Source organism: Perca flavescens, chromosome 7 (assembly GCF_004354835.1).
Source record: "Perca flavescens isolate YP-PL-M2 chromosome 7, PFLA_1.0, whole genome shotgun sequence".
Lineage (NCBI taxonomy): Eukaryota > Metazoa > Chordata > Actinopteri > Perciformes > Percidae > Perca > Perca flavescens.
In genome coordinates this window covers 12,420,471-12,447,369 of record NC_041337.1, presented here as the reverse complement: position 1 = coordinate 12,447,369, position 26,899 = coordinate 12,420,471, and the positions used below count along the sequence as shown (strand labels likewise).

The 26,899-nt window shown below is 40.8% G+C and overlaps 1 protein-coding gene across 2 annotated transcripts in view; it reads right to left on the bottom strand.

The window, feature by feature from the left end:
- Positions 1-26,899, bottom strand: part of scube3 (signal peptide, CUB domain, EGF-like 3) — a 79,654-nt gene that overhangs the window by 14,013 nt on the left and 38,742 nt on the right. Inside the window, exons 5-9 of one of the 2 annotated variants that reach the window (XM_028581901.1) lie at positions 18,164-18,307; positions 15,545-15,661; positions 10,433-10,480; positions 5,155-5,271; positions 3,335-3,457 (exon numbers count right to left, since the gene is read on the bottom strand). In XM_028581901.1, the coding sequence (XP_028437702.1) occupies positions 3,335-3,457; positions 5,155-5,271; positions 10,433-10,480; positions 15,545-15,661; positions 18,164-18,307 (549 nt within the window). The remainder of the gene's footprint in view (positions 1-3,334; positions 3,458-5,154; positions 5,272-10,432; positions 10,481-15,544; positions 15,662-18,163; positions 18,308-26,899) is intronic. The other variant, XM_028581902.1, reaches the window with a different exon arrangement.

Genomic DNA, 26,899 nt, shown 5'->3' with positions numbered 1-26,899 from the left:
ATGCACTGAAATGGAATTTTTCAAAGTATTTTTGAAATAACAGGCGACCACAGCAGAGTCAAAGGAAAGTCTGCTCTTCACCTGATAATAGGAGCTGAAGTGCCATTTTCTCTCTCCACATAGAACCTGCCAATCACTTTCCACGTTGCTCCTTCTAACCATCCCAGAAATAACCCAATATTGTTAGAAAACCCATTATTTGACTTCTGTTTTGTTCTGAGGACATATGGATATCGTGTTTAAAAATCATTGTAATCAATGAGAGATACATATGTGAGATGCAGATAGGAGATAGGTCCTTCTGACCCTGTAAGCCTCATTGCACTTACAAACCCACATTGCAAAAACTCCTTCCTGCCTGTCAGTAGCCACTCTGTCTTATCTTTTTGAGCTTTTCTGCTCTTTTACATGTGCATCCTGGTAAGTCGCATAAATGTCATGGGATCAAAGACTATAAGGATTGATACATAAAGCTACAGGAGATGGATGACATTTGGTTTTATTACGATCAAGGTTTCCTTTAATGTCAACAAAAATCTGAGTCAAGCCCAGGCGGGGAGAAAATGGGGATGTGCTTCAACTTTGCTGGATGTCTAATTGGTTAATTTAAGTAAGGTTCCCAGGATTTTCCCAGGAATATCATGCTTTCATCCACATTATCTGAACCACCTCTTAGTTATGAGGCAGCGCCAGCCACCATCAAACAGATGACGCAGGTATTTCACAGCAATTACAGGAGTTCAGTTAAATAATGGGTTACCTTAAAGAAACCAAAATGACAGACCGATAAATGTCTGCACAAATCTTGCCTAGCATAGCATAAAATATTCACATTTTCAAACTGGGCATATTCCGTCATGTACAATACAGCTGACGTTGGCGCAGACCAGTGAAGACAATCATTGAGGTTAATATGTGGCAGGCATGTTGTGAGAGGATCAAGAAAATGAAAATATGCTGAGATTTAGAGTTTATTAAGTGATCAGATTACAAAAGAAGTCCCCAAATGTTTAGTTGATGACTCAACTACACCTATCTAGATACAAAAATCCACTTTTATAAAAAAAACAAAAAACAATTTAGTTTGAACATCTAACAAATGAAATGATGTTTCAGAACCTGAAGCACTGGTTCTATACAGAGAAGTCAAAAGTAACCACAAATAAAGATGAAAAACATTTACAAGAACAAACTTGTACAGTTCTTGCTGTTTGTCCCTTCTGCTGGCCCCAGGAGATTCATAACAGCAGTGGCAAATGAGAGCAGCATGGGTTTGCACACGCTGTTATGAGGCGTTGCAAAAATTACTGTTTTTTGGCATTTGAGCATAAATATAAGCATAGCATTCTGCTCAGCACAATTTTAAGTGAAGAATCTAAAACCCTCTGGGAAATAGGCGTGGTGACTCAGTTTACCCTCAAAATATGTTGCAATAAGTGACGCCAGAAGTCGATTTGCAACTTATCATTATATCGTTTTGTGTTGTGCCACACTACAGAGTCGATGTGTGAAGACATCTGGGACTCCTACAGCACAACCCTTATTTACCAGGCGGCTAAGGTAAAGTATGCAGTGGGTGGGCAAGACTGCATCATGGGGTGATGTACGTGCAGGGGAACATAGAAAGATGAGAACAGTCATATCACTTGCACTGGAAATAACAAATCAGAGTTTCCATCAATTAGTTCTTCTCTTTGCTCTCTGTTCATCTGCCCACTCACTGAATCAGACTGTGTGTGCGTCAGGACTCAATGCATCCCTTTAACCTCCATCCTTGCTTAATACAAAATTCTAGAAGGAGGCATATGAGGTTGACTGAAACTGTTGTTAATAGAGAACAGATAAGAGCTATATCACAGATGTTCCTTCTGGAGAAAACATGGCATCTGAACATCTCCCTGAGTGCCCTCATGTGGATTAGCAGTGAGAAGGAGATTGTTGAGGTTTGAGGAATGCTGACAGGGGCTCAGCAGGCATGCCCCATCCTGACTTATTGGCTATGGTCCACTGACAGCAGGGAAACACCATGACTGTTTAAACCAAGATAAACCCAGAGTTCAGTTTACACATCTCAACACTTTGTGGCGACAGCAAACGTTTATACAAGTGTCACTGATGTCACTGCTGCTTTGATTCTGACATTTCTTTTTTCAATTAATCTCTTGTGGGTTTCCCTAACTTTATGGAAGTGCAATACTTAATCCCTGGAGTGCCCCTTTAATCACAGTTTTTCACACTAACACCTGCAGTAAACCACCAAGAATCAGAGGAGAAATCATTAACAAAAAGTTGAATCTTTATTGAGAAGGATCCTGCTTATATTTTGCTTGGCTCTCGATCAATGAAATGAAAGGAATGAGAAGAGAGGATAAGGAGCAGACAGGTGACTCAGTAGTGTGTGTGTGTGTGTGTGTGTGTGAGCCTGGCAACACCTCACTCAACAAGAGGTGAGCTTTATCACAACCCTTCTCTCCAGACAAAACACACAGCACCAAACAAGGCTAACACTGTTCCAAAGTTGCCCCTGTGCACCCAAACAGCACATGATGGAATTGGTTAAGGCATGGTGCCACAGAAAACAAACTGTAATTTGCATTCCTACATGAACAGACCCTATTTTCTCAGTTATTTGTGTTATTATGGCAAAATAAACTTTGCATTGTTCTGTTTTAAATAATGAAAGAAAGGCATCCAACCAAAATAGATTTAAAGGGACAAGAAAGTGGCTACAAAGCAGAGTGACACTGTATATTTTCATTGAACACAAAGATGTTTGTACTTCGTACAGAGTGGTGTGATTTAGAGCAGCAATTCTAAACCCATTGCATGACATTGATGTGTACCAGGCTGGATATTGATCGACCACATCATAAAGAAAAGAGAATTAAAAAATAGCATGTCATCTGTTTTTCCACTCGGAGAGAGGCTAAGCTCGGCTCCATAGTTCTAGCCTGCCTGTCTTCTTTCACCAGATGTTTCTGTAGTGGCTTGATTCATCCAAGAACCAGAGGTTTTAGAGTTGGTGCTTTAATTCTCCACACCTGTGTTCGGCCATGGCAAACTCTTTATTTGTTCTGCAGCTATTCCTCCCAGCTCCTGCTGAGCGATGGCTACCACCAAATATAACAGACAAACAAGCCAGAGAGGCCTGGTTTGGCTTTTCTGCAGGCTGGAGGGAGCATATTTTTGTACTTCTAGGAGGACATTTTGGATTTATCGTTCTTGCTAATCAATGCAAAAATCACTCTATATAAGAAAGAAAGTGCTAAGGACATGCTTACAGGAAAATGTGTTTTTATCTAAGTGGTAAAAGGTGCTAAAAAGGGCTACCTACCTTGACAAGTTCTCTCATTGGTCAGCAGCTTGTAGCCTTTCTTGCAGCTGCACTCAAAGCTTCCCACTGTGTTTCGACACACATGGTCACACCCCCCATTGTTAAGACGGCACTCATCAATGTCTATAAACAGAAAATCATCAAGAACAATGTATTCATCAAATCACACATCACAAAAAAAGAGGAGAAAAATTAAACCTGCATGTGATTGTTTTTTTTTTTTTGCCACTTGAGGGCAGTGGGAACAAGCTGTGAACATAACATTAACATTTTTTTGTTAGCCATCAGTTGCTTATTTACACATCCAGCAGTTACAGAGCACATAATTATTCATTTAGAGTCATATTTCTCTCCACCTGTCAAATGTAAGTACAATATTTACTCTTCTTTTAGCTCGGTTTTTGGTCTCCACCAACTCCTGAGAAAAATATCTGGCTCTTTAGCTTCTAAATGCTCCACTATGTTCAGCAGTTATTTGCATTACTTGGTCCATTGTTTGTTGCTGGTCAGGTAGTGTACAGTGGGTTTTTCAAGCTCCGTAGAGTTAAGGGGAACTGCAGACTAATGCAGGTCATAATGCTCTGGGGTTTCTCACATACACGTAGCCATGTGATCCATTGCTAATATAAATATAATGATTACAGCAGCTGTAAAAGAATTTCATAAAAAGTTGTTATGAGAACAAAGTCAGCTTGGCTAACGGCATAGTTACTATTCAACTATTCAAAATAGTATGATTATTTGTTTTGTCGTGCTGCCATAACAGTCTTGCAAAAACTTGAAATGAGCTTCAGGGATTTCCTTACTGGTCCTCAAAAGGGCTAAAATTCATTTGTGTGTGGCTGTAATGGGATGCAGCCCTCACACAGTAAAGCCTCATGGCGGTGAGGCCTCTAAATCATCATTGTCCATCTCCCTCTGGTTACTCCGCTCTTTAATTCTGCAGCCAATACCCAATCAATATATCATGTGCTCATCCCCACTTTTGATGGTGCTCTGCCTTGCCAAGTTTGGCAGCGGCTCTGATTAATTCTGAATCATCATCACAAATGAGGCGTCTGTCTCTTGAGGGAGTCTTCATCATCTGGTTGAAATAAATGCATCAGAAATTTAATAAAATAATCCCTTCTCTGCTCCATCTTGTCTCTGTTCTTCAAAAGTGCCTGGCCTGCAGCATGTCCCTGTCTTCTTGTGCCAGAGCTGCCTGGGTTTGTTTTCCTCTTGTTTCCTCTCAAACCTAATAGAAGCCAATGTACTTTTATCAGAGCTGTAAGTGTAATAACACGAGCCGTAGAAGGGTGACAGATTTTTATCCACGCTTTTATAGAAACACGGACTGTCATCATTCTCTGCAAAGTCGTCAAACTCCCTGACAGTCAGTAGAGCATTTGTGTTCTAAGTCTCCTAATATAATTCACAGTTTTACCCTAAAGTTTGGATTTTATTAGACATAATATAATTTAAAAAAAGTTGCTACAGTATGCAGGTTGCTCAAGTTGAGGATGCTCTGCCAACCCCCAGAAAGGATGATGGTAATGTAGTGGAAAAACTGTCAAGAAAACACAGTACATAACAACATACTACTCAAAATATGCAGCAAGGATACAGACCAGTGGGTGCAAAACAATGATAGTGTTGTCTATAGAGAGAAAATCCAACTAGCGGGTTAAAAACGGTGCTAACAAGGAGGGTGTAAATAACTTCATAATTCCTTAGAGCTCCAAGTGAAGAAAGGAGCTCCAATTTGCCTGGCAACACAACAAGCGCAAGATTAATTTGGTGACAGCTGGGCAGGTGTGGTTTGAATGGGGATGCATTACCTTTGCAGGTCTTGCGGTCTGGCTGCAGAGTGAAGCCAACAGGACAGCTGCAGCGGACTCCTGTCACTGAATCATGACATGTGCTATCACAGCCGCCATTGTTCACTGCACAGGTCTCTGCAGGGAAACAAGCACTCACAGTTAGACAAACCCCCATAGACAAATACACCGTAGATGCTGCCTTGACCTACTTATTTCTCCTCATCAAAACAGCATGTATGTGTATTGGTAATATAGTAAAAAAATTAGAAGGCACTCTGTTATATTCAGCATTCATTTTTTTGTGTCAAATAGGAGCCAAACAATAACAAGCAGAGCAGACTTTCAGGTCCTCAGTAGAACACAGGAACAAAGAAGGAAATAAGAAAAGAGATCAGATTCATAAATGCAGCAGCCGAATGACAAGTACAGTAAGGGTATTTAGGAGATTCTTGTGAGAAATGAAAGGAGACAGTCATAGGGAAATATTAGTTCCAACACAGCCAAATATAGGGTTTCACACGTTTTCTCTATGTGTGTTAAAGAGTGTGCATGTTTGCTTCGCTTTGGTCAAAGTGAAATACAACCTCCAAAAGTCCTTTGTACTGCAGGGCATCTGTCTCCCTTCCATCATGAGGGCAGAGGTTTGACTTCAAGACAGATACGACAAAACTGCCACTTCTTCCTGCTTTTTGACAAAACCTTCCAGGCATTTTGGGGATAAAAAAGCAATTTCAGCTACCATGCCCCTGTGTTGGCTAGACTGATTTGAAAAAAAGGAAGGTACTCAGTCAGGACAGGATAGCTGAGGTCTCTTCTTTAGACAGTGACAAATTTCACTGAGACTTTCATTTTAAGCAACAGCACGGGAGAAATATGTTCTCACATAAGGGAGACCGGTGTGTGCCTTAATAGTTTTTGGCAGCTTTATAGAAAGACTCACACACTTCTGAACAAAAAAACAAATAAAAAAACCTTTTGCGACCTGGAACAATCACTTTAACTTGCTGTAAGGCAACTGGTTATCCTCACAGCGCATCACTTCTCTCTAATGGGCTGTAGGATGCTAGCTCTTGTAAAAAGAAACCAGCACAGCTTGGCAAGTCGAAGACTTCACACTGGCAGGGAGATGGTAGCTCACATGTGGCACTAAAGAGGGAGTACTGTACAGGTTTTTTTTTTTTTTTTTATATATAGAGAATAATATATATAGAGAGATCCCTTTGGGGAAACACCTAATCCTCTTCACTTAAATCTAAAACTGCAGTGCCTGCAGCAGCCATAATGAAACTTTGTAAAGCTCTTTCTCTCAAATAAAAAACTCTACGGTAGACTGGAGTTACGCATCAAAGCAAAACAGGTGCCTACAGTGATGTCCTTTTATGTTTTATAGTTGTTTCAGTTCAAAACAGTTCAGTGGATGTTGTTGCTGAAGGCGGAACCTGATGCTTCAATATATTGGGACAAATCTGGAGTAAATATTATTCCACTATCAAAGACTTCATGAAAAAGGATTCCAACGTGGAAAAGACTGAGTCAACATTGCAGGAAAAAGGTGGGTTCTCTTAGGTCACATGACAATCAGCAGTATTTGTGACCCCCTTTATACCCTACTGTATATGTTCTCAGTTGGTTTCAACTTCTGCCCGCTCCTTCCCTTTGTCGATGCAGATGGAGAATGTGTTTGGTATGTTTTGTCATGATTTACACGAGACAATTTGTTGGATAACTTCAATTATTTAGCATTTTTTTCTTTGACTGATGTTCATGCATTTTACAAAGATTATTAGTTTTTAAAAGTTACTATTATATCCGTGAAATGTTTTCAACCTAAGATGACGCACTTTATAGCAGTGTTTGTCAATGTGTTTATTTATAATCAGTAAAATGCACCTTTTCTAGATTCAATAAATTCTCTACTTGGTCTGGTATGGTCATTAGCTTTTGGTGGTTAATGTAGCTCATGTTGCTGTGTAACAGACATTACTGAGTCAGTTTGAGGACTTTATGACTCTTCTTTACTCTTGTGCTACATTCATTACATTTTAGTATTTACCATTACACCATAATTGACACTTGTTGTGTCCACCAAAAGTTACACAAGTCCACTTTAACATTCTCCAAAGCTGAAATCCTTTTCTGTGAGGTGTTTCCATTATATTGTCCACTCCCTGCAGTTGGCATGATAGCTCATGATGTGTTGGGCAGAGAGGGGTGGGGGGGCTTCAGATTCAGGCTTGAGACTGTAGCACTGTGGGTTTGCATAATTGCAAAGTGTGAGCAGAGACAGTTGGCAGACGAGACGATAAGACATTGTCAGGACATGCCTCCAAAACGCTTAGTCAGGCAGCCATCTCACCAAAGTGTAATGATCATGTGTTAAGAGAGCAAAGAAATATTTCTGACATTATGGTTTTGTGAGGACAGGGGAGAGACACACGCTCTGGTATGTGTGTGGGTTTGTGTGTTTTGGATTCACTCCAGCCGCTATCTACACTGCACTGGGTTAGGACCCGCAATTACAGTAACAGTGGGCAGACTTTTGTAAATATTCTCCAATATGACGTGTAGGGTGTTTGGTCTAATGCTGAGCTTCCACAGTATAGGTTTCATACAGAGGGCTTCAGACAGTGTACATAATCTTTTAACAGAAGCCACAGGATTTCTAGCTGCAGCACTTCTTGATTTATATCAGGACTGTTGACAAGCAATCTCAATGCAACTTGTCATCAGCCATTTATGACGACCGCAAACAAAATACATCAATGGGCTGTGGACAGAATTCACCAAAAGGCACAAGGCAGAAGTTCTCTGGGTGTTAATCACCAGGAATATATGACTTTGATGAAAAAAGAATGCTTTAAAGGAGAAAATACTGTGTTTTGTTGACCAAACAGCAAACATGCAGCTAGAGTATAGTTACTCAGAATTTACAGTTGTTATCAGACGATAACCCGACTAAAGCTGAGGTGAATGCTCTCTCAATAATACAAACCACACAATAAGAAAACAAATCCATTGAGAACAGTTTGTTAATGTTCTCAAGAGGTGCAACTGTGAAAGTAAACCAGAAAGCTGGTTTCAGTATGGTACAGTAACACAGGAATTCAGGGGGAAAAACTGATAAAGGAGGATGCACAATATGTCTCTTGTTCTTAATGTTTCTATTTCTATGTAAAATAACAGAAACTAGGACACACAATCCTAAAATAGGTCAGACTGTTATATTGTGGCATTGGGGAAACTCAGTGTACATACAGTAGTAACAACTAGTAACTTAAAACACTATTGTTTGGCTTCTTACCTTGAACAGGCTACTCCTCTGAGAACAAGCCTCCTCCCTCGGTCTCTTACTTGGTATAATTCAATCGTAAATCTCTTTGAAGTATCAAGGTTTGATACACTGTCGCAGATTTATTAGTTTATTTCTCCTGGCATCTTTTCCATATCTATTAAAACACAGCTCATCCTACAAATTGGGCTGAATTTTATTTGGGATGTTATCAAAAAAAAGTTCTTATACTTTTTTTTTCGCCCCAAAACATTGTCATTGTTTAATTTTACTGCAAATGTTGTGAAATAAATGACTTGTGGACACAAAAGAGAAGAAACTGGACTGGATTAACATGGATATATTCCATGCAACTGATTATTTTAGGACACAAGATTACATGTGTTTGAAAAAGCAAGTTTAGAGGGATTCTGTCTGATCTTTCTATGAAGCAATCACGGACACATTATTGGCTCCCTCACCAAAGCTAATAGGCCGTGATGATAGAGTTTAGGAACACCACGGCCAAGTGTTTGAAACAGTGCATGCTCATTCGTATCAAAAACACAAATAAAACCAAAGTCTTTGGTCTGCCTCTTAAAAGCCTTCACAGTTAAATTGATTTGGACTTTTGACAGAGGCTACTTGCACTTGTGCTTATACATCCTTATTAAGTAAATCAATCAAACTGCAGGAGGCGTATTCAGATCCTTCCAGTAAATGTACTGGTGGATAAATGTGAAAATAGTCCATTACAAATAAAAAGTCCTGCATTCAAAGTCCTATCAAAGTACAGGAGTAATATAAGAGAGATGTACTTAAAGCATTTCAAGTAAAATTACTAGTAGTACTAGTACATAGTGTGTTCCCTGTGACTGATATATTATTATATATGACATTATTAGATTAATACTGATGCATTAATGTGTAAGCAGCATTTTACTGTTGTAGAGGTCTGAGGTGGAGCCTGTTTTAACTACTTTATATACTGTAGTTTAGTTTAGTGGCCCCTCCAAAGGGTCACAAAATAAAACTGTTTAATGTGGCAAGGATAAAAAAACATGAAAAAATAAGTTCTGCCAAACAAATCTGTATTCATTTTTTGCACTTTAATCTTTGCCTTTGTGTGTGAAATATTGGATAATTGTACCTCTTTGGGCCACAAACAGTTGTTTAAATAAAACCATCTGAGAAGTTTGGAGGAGAAATCACTCGCTTGTGGAACTGCTTACAACCCATAGACATCTGAAATGTGACAAGAGGCCTCGCTGCTTTTTTGTAAGGTACGGATCCATTTGTTTAAAGTATAATAATGTATTATACTTTTTAAGTTTATCAAAGGGGTTTTTATGTAAAGTCTGGATCTGAAAAGTTACTGCCGCTGTCAGCTAAAGCACCTTGTTAGCTAAGTGGTTACAGCGCATGCCAAGTTACCGCAACGTCCCAGGTTCGATTCCAGCTTTGAGACCTTTGTTGCATGTCATTCCCCTCTCTCTGCCCCCGTTTCCAGTTTCTGCCTCTACACTGTCAAATAAAGGCAAAAAAAGAATATCTTAAAAAAAAAATAGGTAGTGAAGTAAAAATGTACAATACTTATCTCTGAATTGTAGAGGAGTAGAAATATAAAGTAGCATAAAATGGAAATACTTGAGTACCTCAAAACTGTGCTTTAGTACAGTACTTCCACCACTGCAATTAGAAAGATTATTTTGACAAGAATATTTTCTAGTTGACAATATTAAATACAGTATCTGGTCAGAGGCTCCCTGTTTGCAGCTGTGTTTTGAAAAGGTGTGGTTTGACACGGGCAATGGTTGTTATTGAGAGGGCATTCACAGAAGGAAGAGGAAGGTGTGTGTGTGTGTGTGTGGGGGGGGGGGGGTGGGGGGGGGGTCAGAGGTCAAGGGTTAGAAGGATGATGCCCCTGTGGGGAGGGGAAGGGCCTGACCAGTGCCTGCTAGGTTAGCTTCCTCTACTCCCCACACCCACAGACCCCCAGAGAGAGGAGTCAGAGGAACACATATTTACCATTGGGGAACAGCTGTGGGGCTGCCTGGGACTGGACACTCCTCTCCCCTGCATGCATGCGCACACCAACACACACGCACACATTGTAAAAACACCACTTTAGTTCTCTGTACACTTGAACCACGCAGCATTCGTGTGTTATGTAAATCATGAGCATGTGACAAGAACTAATCTGATGTGGTTTACAGTATATCCACCTTATTCCTACAGTAAATTATAGGCGCCACTTCCGGTTATTCCTGTCATTGAAGTTGGAATTGTTGGGGCTTTGTAAATTATAGAGTGTGGTCTAGACCTAATCTATCTGTAAAGTGTCTCGAGATAACTCTTGTCATGATTTGATACTATAAATAAAACTGAATTGAATTGAAGTGAATTCAAGTCAATACAAGTGTCTTCCCTTTTAGGAAAACACCCTGTCACACCTTACATGAAATAATGTGATCATACCTCTGCTTTCTACAACCGAGGGATGTGGAGATGACCTTTGATGAAGAAGTGCCCTTTGATAGTGTACAGTAGCATATTTAGCTACTTTAATAAATCTGTTGCTGGTCTGTTGTCTGTGGCAACTTTCCCGGGAAAAAGCACAAGCGGCGCACAGTTAGTGAGCCTTTTCCATCACCCAGCAGTGGTTGATCCACTAGAGAGGGTAGGCCGAGCTCACCCAACGCACTCGCTCTTTAACTGACGTGTGCGAAGCGGGGCACTGTTTTTTTCTTCTTTTCGGTCTCTGCTAGCGTTGCGAGTAAACGGTTACTATGGCCAAACAAACAAAGAAAATAGTGACTACTACAGGCAATAAAACTTCAAAAACAAGTTCAAGTGAGGTCCAAAAAACACAAAGAGAACAAAACAAAAAGACAACAAAACGGACATCTTCAAAATTGTAACTTTATGCCCCAAATTTAGTTTAGCTTGACTGTGCTGCCGCGAACAGCACAACCTGTCCCTGAACTCTGTAAATGTCAGCAAATGCTAAGCTAACTTAGTTTGTTACAGCTATCCAAGGCCACTTATTCAGGTCGTCCTTCCATCCCTCTGTAGTGGAACGGAGAGGTATTATCACATCCTCCCGTTTGGCAGGTTGTGTTCCCACAATATTTATGCCACAAAAAGAACAGACACTGATTTATTGAAATAAATAACTGGAAGTTGCCCCTATAATTCATGAAAGGTATCATGATGCTCGGAAAAAGGTGGATAGCACGGATGAGAGGGGATCATCTCTCCTGAATTTAAAAAAATCGTTAATGTCCATGTACGCCCCCAGGAGGTAATAATGACATGAGAAAATGACATGTTGTTGCAATAGAAAAGACAGCCGCTTACAAACAGCAGTGATTATTTTCCAAATCCTAACAACAAACTGATGATGACAGATCCTCGTCTAAAATGAAAAGGGTGACATCACAAGGCAAAAGTGTTACCTCGCAACATGCAATCATGCAAAAATAAATTGTGCAGTTAAAAGTGCAGTTCTTGTTGTTTGTGTTTGAGATGAGGCTTTTGCTAGTTAGTATGAGTGCTGCGAGCCTCGACAGACAGAGCGAGTGGTGGTTAGTGCTGCAAGCTGAAAGATGGGGACAGCCAGATTTAGGTCTGCGCTTTATGGTCTTATACGGTCAGATCATTCCAGAATTAATGTTGTTAGGCTGTTATGTCAAGTCTCTAAGCCCTGTCAGTGGCCCTGCTGTACAATGTATGTGCTGTCACTAAAAAACTATTTAAAAAAACATACTTATAAACATTATTGACTTTTAATTAATTGGTTTTTAATTAAACAAATTACTACAAGCCAAATTTGCCAAGTGAATCCCATTTCTACAGTCCACTGAGTGTATATTTTACTTTACACTAAACTACATGGCACACATTTAGTATGCAAACCATGTACTGAACTCATGATATAGCTGGGGTGATGGATTGAGCCTTTAAGCACATAGACAAAACGGGAAAAAGTAAAATAAAATGCAATAACATGTTTATCATTTACACTATTTCAATTATGTTTAAAAAGTGTTTCAGAATAAAACTCACATTCAATCCCTGTATTTAAAGGTACTTTCTGGCTCTGTGGATGTCAGAATGACCAATTCGGAGCTCTTTAAGGGTGCCAGATGAGAAAGCAGATGCTCATCTGCGAGTAACAGGTCAACACCACAAAGCATGCACAGTTTACATTGACTGCCACAGTTCAACCAACATGTCCCAATCCCAACATGCAGCATCCAGAAACAACGATTCTCAGCAGTTAAGAGGACAGAGCACTGTGAGGTAATACACCAGCATGAATGCACAGACCACCCGAAATGAGAGCACAGTGTGTTTATGTTATGGGCATATGCATGTAGACTACATGTGTTTACATGTATGTGATGCATGCATGCTGGATATGTACTGTATGTTTGTGTGGTTGTTTGTATAGCTTTCTGTTTGTATTATAAAATGCATCTCTTGCTCTCTTTCTGTGCATGTGTGCGTGCGTGTGTGTGTGTGTGTGTGTGTGTGTGTGTGTGTGTGTGTGTGTCTCTCTCTCTGGCATAGAGTGGCTAACTCTTCAGATGATTGAACTCCTAAGCATGTCTGCATCTGCCTGCTATTTGTGAATGTTTATGATTTGCTGTGCTAACAGCGTGAATGCTTCCACATGATAGCTGCTCCTTTCTGATACCTGAACGTACTTGATAAGACAAATAAACTTGACTTTGTTAAGACTGTTTCAGTCAAATAATCTGACTTTAAAGTTTGAGTAGGCGACTGAACAAATAGAGTGTTTGTGTGTGTGTGTGTGTGTGTGTGTGTGTGTGTGTGTGTGCTTGTGTGTGTATGAAGGAATGAGAGAGAATAGTCCATAAATTCCCACCTATAGTATGCAAGGTATCAACAGAGGTGAGATAGGAAGGATAAAGAACAAACACTTCCACACAAAAAAAGCAGCATGTGGCGTATTATTACAAAATTCATGACCAAGTCTGGGTGAGGAGACACCACAAAATGAATAAAAATGTGTCAGAATTCATATGAAACACCCCACAAGATGGATAGAACGGTGAAGCTACAGCATACTGAAAGAGCCCAGCAGACTAACGATAAAGCCACTGACGAGGCAAGAGCTGTTTTGTAATCATGTTCCTTTCAGATGAAGTATGCAGAGACTCAATTAATCATAAACGTTTCCAAATCAATAGTGAAGCTCAAGGGGGGTGTATTTTCACTCTGTGTGGTTGCTATGGATACCCTCTACACTATATACATAATTTACTATTTCCGAATGCGGTGGCTGAGAGGAATGATCACTATGTGTCATAAGGACAGCGCGTAAAAATATAACAGCCCTAGCAAGCCATTTTTATCTTGTTTTTGACATTTGAGACTATTTTAAACTGAATTCAGGATTAGAATATGATTTTTTGGTTCCAAGAGAAACCATTTGTTTTAAGCCTTGAAATACATAAAAATGAAATGTCTTTCTTCAAAGCAGAGGTAGCTGTCATATGTAGCAAAAAAACTTTTTTTTGCCAGAGAGATAAGGTTATTGTATCTAAACCTGGCACACCCACTTGAAAAAATCAGTATACACTTATGAAGCTTCTAAAGTGCTACATATAAATAAACAACCACAGTTTCAGCATGTGTTGCTTTTGAATAATTGTTCTTGGTGGAAAGCCTAAACCATTACAGACCTAGTGCACAGTAGTGGTGCCTTACTGAAGGTCTTCCAACGTTTTTGTCACTTACTCTCCCGTCAGTGGTTCATTTGGCAGATTGTTTGTTTTATTGAGGTTTTATTAACTAATAGAGTGTCTGGGAGATGGAGCGCCCCTGTGTCGACCGCAGAGCAGCCCTGCCTCCACCTCTGTAAACCCAGACTGTGAGGGGGAAATCAGAGATTTTAACTGGCTGACTGCTTCCTAATCTGGCACACCATATGTACATTTGCTCTGCCTTGGGAATAGGACAAGCTAAGACATATCATTTGGTTGCGGTCAACTTTGTGGCGTCCCCCTGGCCTAGCAGGGTACAGCAATAATGACAGGTTGGCTGACCAGACCTTGACATAGGTCTGGCTCTCATCAGGGCTGCGGTAATAAAGGAGATCCAGAAGCATTGGGGTAATCAGCCGCTACCTAAACCAAGCTCTCAAACTTAACAGCCACTGAAACCAGTCCTCACCAGTCAGCTCAGCAGGCGTAGCCTCTAATTATATTACTGTTTGTCTTCCTGACAATGAAAATATGTCCTATCCAACTCACTGAAGCTTCCTATACAAACCCAGGTTACTAACAATGCAACATACACGCTGAATTGGTTTTAAAAATGGGTTTGTACTGTATAAAGAAACTATTAATGACACTCTGGTTAAATAGACGGATAAAATAAGGGCTTGTCTGCAGAAATGGTCCGTCTCAAATTTACAACTACTAACTAATGTTCCATGATTGTCAATGAAATGTCTGTGCAATTCTGCATGGCTAAACGCAATCCGTACACATTTAATCGAAACCTATGCTTTGACTCTACTGCACCTGCAGGCCCCATCTGATGGGAAACTGTCCTTCAGAACGGTTCAATATGCCTGAGTGGCTGAATGATTTTTACTCAACTTAAGTCAACGGAGGCAAACACTGATAAATGCCAGTGGAAGGTTAGGTCAGGTATGTGAGTTGATCCCCAAAGGGTAGCAGTGGAGGAACTGACCCAAGGGCTAATAGAAGGTGTCTGTCTGACTGCATGGCTAACAAACAGAGAATAAGGAGAGCTGTTGCATTGTGCCCAGTAAAGAGAAGGAAAAGGAAGAAAAGCCAAAGCAGATGCAAGGACTGAGAGGTTACTGGAGCAGCAGCAGCAGCAGAAGAGGGGAAAGCACAGTAGGTGGTAGACTTTTGTCCTTGTATGTCACAGATCAAGAGAGAAGGCTCGGGGTGTTACAGCTACTGTAATAAGGCCTGGATTTCAACTTGCATTCTATCACAATAAACCTAATTTCAAATGTTAATTAAATTTGTAATGAAATTGGGTGCTGAGTTAATTGTTTGTGGTTCCACATTTTCTCATTCAAAAGCCATTATTTCTTGCCCTCGGTAGTTGTATCGGGGTGAGATGACTCACCTACACAAGTCTTTCCATCGCTGTGTAGGACGAACTTCATGTGGCACGAACACTTGGGGCCGTGGTCTGTCTCCTCGCAGATGTGCTGGCAACCCCCATTACCGTAGTTACACGTCACTATCAAAGAGCACACGGTTAACATAAACTGTAAAAACAGGATAATACACACTTGTTTTAATTGGAAAGTTGACAGTAGAATGGTGACAAGAAATGAGGGTATAGAGAGCACAACGACATGTAACAAAAGGTCCCCAGCTGGAACTTCAGGATAATACGCATACTGTTTCCCTGGGCCATATGCTCCGTGACGTTAATAGCGCAGGTATTATACTGCACTCAGGCCTTTAGAGGGCTTCAAGGAGACAAACTGTACTGTACATAAAGGCGCCTATTGTGGAGTTCCTTTAAAATAATTGGATTAACAAAGTCACACCTCAGTCTCAGGTATGGAAAAGACTCAAAACTGTCGACGACATTAGATGCACACTATCAAAATTATTGTTTGGATTAAAAAAAACTGTTCACACAATTCAATGTGATTAGAGCACTGTGAACCAATGAGATCTCTAGACACCTTTCAACATTTTCGTCACTTATTACAAAGCTGGGCTCAGATTAATATCAAAATCTATGTATATACTGTAATGTGAAGAAGGGTGTGCCTTGATTTGCATTTTCACCGACTCAACTGGTGAACTATGTTAATTACATGTATCACTATCATTGCTTTATTCATCCATCCCTCCCCAGACTCAATTTTGCATGATGCATTGGAGTTACACATGGTCACGTTTTCTAAACTCTCCAACAGCCGCTCCAGTGGCCTCGAGCAAGAGACTGAACTTATTGTAAGTAACTCCATATGAGAGTGCCAGCCTACAAGCTACTGAGAACATCTTCATGTTAAGGCATTTAAAAAACTTGCTTGGCCTCTGATATTTCTGCTTGCAGCTTTCTCGAGAACCACTCAACCACACAACTCCACACACTTGACACTGCGCTTCCTTGGGTCCTGAGCATTACATCTGCCATGACGTACAGTAAGTGTGTCCCCTAGTAATGCTAGAGTATATGTTTCATTTGCTTACAGCTAGCTATTTGGGACCAGGCTATGTCTGGGAACAAATCGTTCATTCGGAACGTTACATCGCAGATGCTTGAAATGTTGAAATGAGTTTGCTACAATGTAACCTTTCCGGTCAATTAAAAATGGTCACCTCTCAATACTAGAGATGGCCTGATACCATTTTTTGCTTCCCGATACCGATTCCGATACCTGAACTTGCGTATCGCCCGATACCGAGTACCGATCCGATACCATTGGGTCATATATTTTATTATGTTTTAACAACTGTATTCCACTATCCCTGTATGGATGTGATATTATTTCTATCTTTGTGAAACATAAACAAACACAAACAATGAACGCCACAGAACTTTCTTTTATTCTCCAGTTTGACAGTCAGTTATAACGGAAGAAGAACATAAATAATCTACTTTAACATAGATTTTCTTTAGGGCTTTATTACGTGGTATCGGATCGGTGCATAAACTCCAGTACTTCCCGATACCGATACCAGCGTTTTAGGCAGTATCAGATCCCATACCGATACTGGTATTGGTATCGGAACATCTCTACTCAATACACTACACAGTGTGTACATAACGCACTACTAATAAATATGTCCCATATAGATCTCAAGAGCTCGCACTCAATACTACACTTCCTTGGGTCCTCAGCAATACACCCGCCTAGTGTGAAGTCAATCGGATGAACGGTTGTCAAGAAAATGGAGGGATAGATATACAAACAGAGACTCCTTCCATTTTAGTTAGATTCTGCAGAATGGGCAAAAACTTTAAGTGAAGACATTTTTTATAATTTATGACATTTCTTACAAACAGTACAAGACTCATGTCAGCTGCACATAAATGATGGGAAGATTTTTGGTATAAGTATGTGTGTGTCTGCAAATCTTCAAGTGCAAATAGATTTATTTACTGGCGGACGAAGGGCGCATTAACCTTGTCCCTTCTAACACACCTGTGATGACAGAGTGAAAAAGAACACGAACGAGCCAAGGCTTCCACCGCCATCCTGTCTGCACCCTACCATCCCAGCGACTTTTGCCCTTTTCCTGGGCTGTCACAGAAAAAAAAAAAATCCTTATCCAAACACAGACAAATCCCCCATCAGCCCTGGCCCCAGCTCTGACAGGATGATCTCCGTTGCACAGCAACAGGAAGTGTGCGCTGTCCATCAGAGTAGTCCCCTTCGAGTAACCTCCACACTTGCCCTGGTTGTGTAAATGATCGCTCCTCATTTGATAAACACATTTTTCTTTACGAGGACTATTCAGGAGATTATCACGGCTTGGCAATGTTACTTAAATGCCAGTAGCCTACTTCAAATCTGTTGGAAGGCATTTGTGGAATGAGTGTAATTATCCATCATCGGCAGGTTTCCAACTCCAATCACCTTTTCATAAGGAGCCTATAAATCCTCCTCATGGTGCGTTTCCCTGTGTGTGTGTGTGTATGTGTGTGTGTGTGTGTGTGTGTGTGTGTGTGTGTGTGTGTCACAGAGTGGAAACTATGCTTGAGATTGACTTGACTTACGTTTGCAGTCCTTGTTATCCATGAGCTGGAATCCAGGTCGACACTCACAGGAGATGCCACCCTTCTGTGCTTCCCTACAGATGTGTGCACAGCCGTGATTCTTGTCCATGCAGGTGGGTCCTTCCTTTGAGCCTTCCGATTGCACTGTGAAAGAAACAGCGAGACCAGGAAAGAGAGAGACAGTTTATCTCTTAACTGCCTTTACAGATTACACACAGTTTTTTGAAGCCAAAGACCATTCAGTAAACTAAGAGTTTGGTTTTAAATAAGATGTCACAGACCTGTTATAAGGAGTAAAAAAAAAAATAAAGGCTCAAATGCCTGTCACGCTTCATGACCCTCAGTCACATATATGCCTACTGCTGGTGACTGACATGCCCAGTACCCCTTTACAAAGATTCAAGCACGTGTTGGAACATGCTCACTTGGTTCAGGCTATAAAAAGGAGGCTGCCTACAGAAAGGATAAAACTCCCAGCAGGAGCTGATCCCGTAGACCTGTGATTTTAATTGAGGTAATCCCCCATAAAGAAAAGAAAGGAGGAACACACTGAGCAAAAAAAAAAACTCCATGGTTAAATTCTCCCTGCAGAGACTGAGATCAAAAGAGAATTGCACTTAAATAAGAGGATCAGTCATCGAGGTTGAAGCACTTCAGTAAAAATGTGACAAGCCTCTAAACTTTCATAATTCAAAGCACATTTTCTAAACATGGCATACAAAAGATGCATAATTTCTGTGTGATGTATAAATGCTTCATGATGAGGTACAACAGACACCTAGCATGCATTTCCATGACTTGAGACCCTCATGTCATGAATAATTACACAAACGGAGCTTTGCTCTGTACTGTGATAACAGTGCTGCCTTCGCTGGGAGAAGACTGATATTTGACTTATTAGTTGTGAACGCATGCCGCTGCTACAGATGCAGTGACAAACCCCAGTTCTCAATAAAAAACCAAACAGATTTCTCACCGTTTCCTTCTCTTCCGGCGAACAGGGATGCAGTGAGTAAGAAGACATGTCCATTAATGTCTCATTAAATCTGCTGTCGCAATGAAGGGTGTTTGGAGGTCTAACTTTCTTAATTAGCCAACTTTTGTTTGTTATAAATGTAAGCATTTGCATATGTGCATGGAAGTGTCAACACCTAGTAAAGTTCATATAACCTTGTGCGCTCTTTGTCTTAAGTCCAAATGTGGTGTGTCAGTCTCGAAAAGCGCGTGCTGTCATACAGTTTCTGTGTACCTGCCTCGAGGGCTACAAGGAGAAAACAATATCAGCTTGACAGAAACGTGTTTTCACATCATTCTGTGCTTAATTACTGATTTATGCACTATAACCCCAGCCACCATAACCTCATTTAATTATGCCTTCTCGTTTTCCATATGTTTTGCCAAGAACTCAACCGGCCCTTCTATGTATTTCCACTTGTGGCTGAAATCTATTCGGAGTCTTTCTTTACTTCAAGGAGCTGACGACGCAAGTTTGATAGACAATTCTGACCTCCTGGCTAAATACTTTCCATCACTTTAAGTCTGTCAACAAGTGTCACAAGGTCATACAATCCTCTCAGACTTTCCTTCCTGAGCTCTTGTCAGTGTTGAAGACAGGGTGAACTATCAGACACTGACTGCAGCGACCGCCCTCCCTGCTATACAAAGACTCAGCACTAAACAAACACTGGGCCAACGCTTCAGCTCTGATGGCAAAAAGAAAAGGGCATGGCAGGACTGAGTGAAGTGACCATGAATGAGCTTCAGCAGAGCAGCTGCTGTAAAGTGCTGCAAATTTCACAGCGAGTCATGTGGATATTTAAGTAGGATGTGGAATTCAGTGGTCCCTTTTCTTGGCTTTGTGTCTATCTGAGGTCAGAGAAGACATATATGAACTTAACAGAGGATTGAATTTCCAAATAAGTAAGCCCAAAAGACTAAAGATTAATTACTAAGGTTGTATTATGCATCCCAAAACTCACTTCACTCCGCCTTTATTTTATGCAGCCCCTCTCCCTCTGAATGCTACACAACCATCCATCAATAACATGTCAGAATAGGGCCAGAACCTGGGCCTTCATCTCTCTGAGGACCAATAAAAGCTTCAAAGGGTTGACACAATGGCCCTTTTCTCCAGGCCAGGCCCAGATATCAGCCACCGTGTGCTCTTCCCTCTAACTGGCTGCTAAAGGCCTTGAGTTTTTATCATTACTGAATGATGGGAAGCAGAAAGAAAAACATCCTTTAAGAAGATGGATTGCAAAGTGAGAAATAAAACCAAATATGCTAGATCATATGTGCCACGATCTACTAAAACCTGATCTGCTGACCCATAAAACACAACTCTCTATGTAGAAACTAATAAAAAACTATCACAGACCCCTTTATAGGCACAGAACTGGACAGGAAATAGAGTCCAAAGTCTTGGAATTGAGAGGGAGCCTTTTAAATAAGTCCCGAGGGACTGACCAGAGTGGATATGGGTTTTCACACTGCTCAACACGAACAGGCGTCATTGAAACTATTGCACTTGTGGTAAAAAGAGAACACTGCAATTAATCAAGAAAACAAGTAGGAGTGTTCCGTCTGCAAAGGAGCCACAACTTTAACCTGACCTCTGTACCCAATACTAAGAGTTGACACTGTTGCCAGAAGCCAATAAATATTTTTTTTTACCTGTACGCTAAATAATAGCCTGTGTGTTAAAGGATATGTTTTCATGCTGACAGTTTGATGGAAAGATCGATGTCAATCTCAATTTATCTTAGCATAAAGATTTTGTTTGTTTAATCTATAAAATAAAATTTACGTTAAAACCACAACGTGTTGTTTCACATGTTCAAATGAGATGTAATATTTTATTTAGTGAGCTTTAGAAATGCTGGTAGGCTCTAAACTAATGTGTCCTGGCTGTAGCTTCATTTTTAGCGTACACACAGAGTGGTATCGGTCTTTTCATAGAAAGAGGCTGTTTCCTAAAATGTCAAACTATTCCTTTAATAGATATACATATCCAAATATCATGATTGCATTTAAAGTAATTGGTTTTCTAGAGCATATAATTGCATGCCTAGAGTGATGTGATGCATTTTTCATTTGCCAGAAATCCAGTTATTTTTGTTTATTTTTAAAATAATTATTAAAGCCCCTGCAAACTTGGATTAACACTCTGTAGCATAGTGATGACTTAATAAGCAGCAAACAAGTAAAACATTATTTTATAAGTAAAAACTTTCTTATTTTCAATGCAACCCACCAACTGTCATTATATTATAATTTAAATCTGAATCCTGATTGGTGCACGAAAGCAAGTTACACCATCACCTTTTTTTTAACTGAGGCCCGCCTAGCGCCTACTTTAAACCAAAAAAGCGGAGCGTAGTGAAAAAACTGAAATCTCTCATGTGAAATAAACAAATCTGTTCTTACAGGTGATTTAGAATCAGGGCCTTAAAACTGCAATCTCGAAGATTTTCATTTAAATAAATGTCTGTCACTATGTATTGCTGAAGGAGGCACAGAGGTGATTGAGCCTATGGCCTACTGATGAAGATATTGCAATATTTATTTGCAGTATTACAAACTGGGTGTCTGGCGTAACATTTCCCGGAAAAAAAATCCTCTATTACAGTTTTTCTCCATTGTATACACACAAAAAAGTAACTGCACGCAGTTCTGAAAACCTGAAGCCTATAGCTTTTCCCTTTATTATAGAGGGACAGTGGATAGACATGAAAGGGGGAGAGGGATGGGGGATGACGCGCAGCAAAGGGAAGCAGGTCGAATTCGAACCCGCGCCGCTGCAAGACGCCAATTTGCCATGCATTTTCATAACGCTGCCTATAATTGACATCTACATGCCTAAAACATTCTCAGAAGTAAATTTAATTATGAAATAGCAGGCGAAAAAAAAAAAAAAAAAAGAAATATTGGTTCTTGGCCGTTTGTGTTTGCCTGTGGTTCTGCCTGAATGCCAAAATGAATGATAGGAATCCTGGGGCTGCGAAGGATACAACAATTGGATCATCCGAATTCTGTAAAAGGAGGCCGCATTAGTTGATTGCATTTGAAGGAGCCTTTGAAAGTAAATTAAATTGGACAGCCTTCCTCGCGCTGGTGTGACACAATCTACGAGTGCAGCATCCAAAGGCTGCAGCCCCTGAATTGGGACATAGCTCATGTATATACTCCAGACCATAGAAATAGAATGAGAGTCATTCTATTTTGTATGCTCCAGACGGTTAAACTCTCAGCACAAGTTTCACTCAAATACAAATTCTAAATTAACCAGGACTAAAAGGATTGCCATGGCACGAGGGTGGACAAGACTTATTTTTTTTAATTTTATTATATCTAAGATCTTATTGAGCACACCAAATTTCCAGTGCTTACTTTTCCTATTCTTTCCTAAAGAAAGCATTATCTTGGGGATAAAGAGACCACAGTAAATTATTTTTCGATCTCTTGAAGTAGAATCAATTTGTGTCTGTCATTGAGTCAGTGGAACTTCAACTTAATATGTGAGATCTGCTGCAAGCGCCCGCAGGACATTGCATTAAGTGCAGGTCACATCACAGCCACCTTTCTGAAAACCAGCAGGTCAGGGGTCTCATTTATAAACGTGGCGTACGCACAAAACGGGGCTGATGTGCGTACGCCTCTCCCCACGCAAAGGTTGTGATTTATAAAAAACAAACTTGACGGGAGAATGTGCGGTCCTCCAGGCAAACTCTGACTAATGCGTACGCACATTTTGGAGACAATGGGAATTGGCGATGCAGATGGTGAGGTGGTGAACTGAAGTCAGATTGCAGAAAGTAAATGTGGGAATAACGATTACTCTTAATATTTTAAAGTATTGATGCCTCATGCACATTTTTTCACTCCATATCATCCATGTTACCATGAAGATTAAATCCAGCAGTGTTATTTGCACTTGTACTGACTGATAATTGTTCCATAAACACCTCCAACTCAAATCTTAAATAAAAATTTGTTCTTAATATTTAATCGCCGCTGTCTCACCGGCACATTGTCCTCTAGGAGCGCAGAAGGAGGAGATGGCCCGACTCCATGGAATACAGGATAGCATCAAATACCCGACCATTAGATAACAGCAGAGCACAGTGTAGCCTAAATAACTAAATATATATCTTTAATACTGTGCATATATTATCAAATGTCAAAGTCTGGAAATGCAGGTGTTAAGCTCTCGCACAATCGTTACACTTAATGTCCTCGTTATTGGTCCGAACTTTAATACTGTCCGTGACAAAACCTGCATGAAGAAAAGTGTTTGCCTATTGTCAGATAAATTATGATACATACTTTTTCTCTTATTATTATTAAAACTGTTTGCATTATAACAAAACACTGTTGCCGCTGTAGCCATCTGGTATCTGGGAGCCACTGTCTGTCCTTCTCTGGAGCACGGTGTGTGGTGAGGAAAGAACAGACGCTCCTTGACTGAGATAACTGACGACATTGACTCTTTATTATGACTATAGAGTTTTATCACATTTTACGTTGTATTACAAAACCTGTTGTAGAAAGCTTATTCATCAGTCACTTTCTGTACTTATGCTGTGAGTGCTGTAAACTGACCATACTTGCAAGTAAACAAAACTTTGATATAACTTCAGTGGTTCCGTTATCCTTTGATAATGTAAATTATTCTAACACCTATTACACTTTCTTTCGTCTTCAAATTGTATCTCGGGGTGAGGGATACCACTAGTTAATGCTGTGATTTTGGCAAAGGTGTTATCAATTACTCTAATTGTTGTAAACATACAAATACAGCGGTGAACCCGTGCGTAATGCTGCATGATGGCACTGCTGGCCCTGCAGGAGGACTACACCAATGGAAGAATCAGAAGAGACAGAGAATTCAGGGACCATGACAATGATAATATGCCAATTTAAATTCCCTAAAGCTGTGCTCTTGGATCTATGTACTGAATTGGGTCCAGTAGAGAAGGCAACACAATCCGGGTCCAAATACATGTCCTCGCCGGTCTGTGGGCAACCGGCTGTTTCCAGAAGGAAATGGCAGACAGCGAAGTGATATTTTTGTATAAATATTACATATAATATTCAACTTTATCACTATGGCTTGTTTGGATATAATATATAGTTCTGTTAAATCTAGGTCTGGTATATCGAAGCTGTCCCCCGCAATGCCTGCCGTTTTGGACGGTATTATTAATACTGTATAGGTAGTCTATACATCAAGTTTCCCTACACTGTGCAAGAACAGGCCAAAATTATAATTCCTGAACGTCTGAGAAGTGTTTTTGCTTTTTCTCCGCCAGTCATGATTCAGCGACGAAAGAACAACTGCCAGGGACATTAACATACTGATCAGCATTCATGAGGTGCTTTGCATTGACTATTTATGGTAAAACATTTATGGGATAAAAGGCTGATTCACGTACGCAAACTTGTGGGTAATCTGTGATTTATAATGGGAACATTGCTTACAGATGTGTGTACGCGTGGTTTTATAAATCAGAATTTTTTTGGCAAACGCCATTTTTGGCTTTTGGGCGTACGTACACTTTTAGTAAGGAACCTACGCACAGTTTTAGAAATGAGACCCCAGGACAACAGCAAAAGAAGAAAAGGTACTTAAGGATTTACTGATGATGGCGACTCCTGTGGGCAAGTCAGTCTAAATGAATAGCTGTGTGGAGAGATTGACTGGAGCTCAAATCACAATCTCAGCCAGTGGCTGGCAATTTAAACTATCGCTCTCTCAGAACCAGACTAGCTTTTACTTCACTTAACTGCAAAAGAACTCAACTGAAAACACATTTTCTGACACAGTGAAACCTCTGTATCATGGACACAGGAGCTTCAGGCCCTGTATGACTGTCCTTCTGAGCTAAAACCTCCCTACCAAGAAACAAAACAACAGTAAACTTTTAACAGCAGGGTATGAGTTTTTACATCACATGTGGGACTGTGCAAAAGTTAACATGGGTGCTCCAGCTAAGATGCTGACGAACAAGATCCTCAAACAAAAGATCGAAGGAGGCCACAAGTTCTTCACCAGAGCGCTGCAAGCTCTCTTAAACCTGAAAACCATGTAGTGGAGAGACAGAAACAATAGGGCTGAAGTAGTGGAAGGCATGCCAAGGGTTTATAGTCTGCTCTGAGTGCTTAGGGCAGTGAAAAGAAGGCTCCTGGTCCGTGCTGAGCTGCTGTCATACGTCTCAGAGGGGAGACGGTCCCCTCTTTTCTCGACGCTGGCTGGAGGACATTAAGCAGCTAGCTAGTGTTGGTTGGTTACAAACTGAAAAGAAGGGGCCTAAGCATGGAGCCACCACACTATTAAAGCAACATTCCTTCCTCTTAGATAATGGGCCCTTAAAAGTTTTAATAGGAGGATAAAAATGTCAGCGCATGAAAAGGAGAATGGGAAAGGAGCTGAACTGGATTGAGTTGAGCTTAGCTGCAACACAGATGGTCAGACAGAGCCGGTCAAGTAACTTACTCTTGCTCATGGACTCCGTTCATAGAGAGCTGAGATCCACCCAAGAGCTACCGTTTGGTCTGTTGTGCGAGCAGTGATTTTCTCCCCTTCCCCAAGGACTTGTTGGAGAAGAAGGATTCATTTCACTCCCTTTTCTCAGAGAGGAGCCACTGAACTAACTCTAACCTTAATCACACACACACACACACACACACAGGTAAAACAGATACAGTAGGAAACTTGCATTAATGCATGTGTATGCATTGACACATGTGTATTTGCATAATGTATGCAGGTTGCAAGCGAATTTGTGTGCGTCTGCCCATCTGTGTCACAGACAGTTGTGCAGCACCTGCTGGGGACGTGCCACTCTCGCCTTCACTCCTCCTCTCATGCTATCAAGGTCACCTCACTGTGTAGTCCCAAAGGAGCTGGGCATCCTCCTACCAGAACGCAACAGACAACACAGCAGCAGAGCTTTCTTTAATAAAGACATACAAAAGATATAAGATACAGTATGTTATTACAGAGACGCATTCTTTCCAAAATCAAAAGGCAGAAGCTGCTGTAGAAGGCATCTGTCTCTGGAGAGCTCAGTCTGGCCCTCTGGTTAAAGCCATGACAGCCAAGTGTTAGTGGAAAAACCCCACTGGCACTCAGGCAGTCCACAGCAGCACGCTGGGCTGGCCAGCTTATAGATGGCCTTCGATAAACCCACGAGCAAAAGGGATGCCCGTCTCAAATGAGGTATGGAGAATTCAGTGGCAAGGCAGCCAACATTTACTAAAGCCCAAGCCACTGATGTATATTTGTTCAAGGGTGAGGGAGAAAAGGGTAGGGGGACACGGCATGGGGCTTTGTAGAGTCTGGACAAAGAAGGAAGATGATGTAGGAAAAAGACCGAGACTAAGAGCAGAACAAATGAGGGGTGGACAGAGAAAGACAAGAGGGACAGGAAAAGTGTCCCGTATGTCTTTGTCTCTGCTGTTGGACCAACGGGAGAGACTTAATAGGTAGCAATGTGAGCACGAGGCGTTCCCTTCGCTCCACTTCCCTAGAATAGGAAAAGAGCCTGGTTATACGGTTGGGCTGCAGAGCAATGGAGCAGCGACTTCTACACTTGTAAAAACAGTTCTGTGGCCAATGCACAGACAGGCAGGCAGGCCTGCTGAGAACCAACGTGTAAGAACAGTGTCGGCTTCTGCACAGTGGGACATCCACACAGCACAAGACATAAACATGCATAAAAACGTATAAAGTGT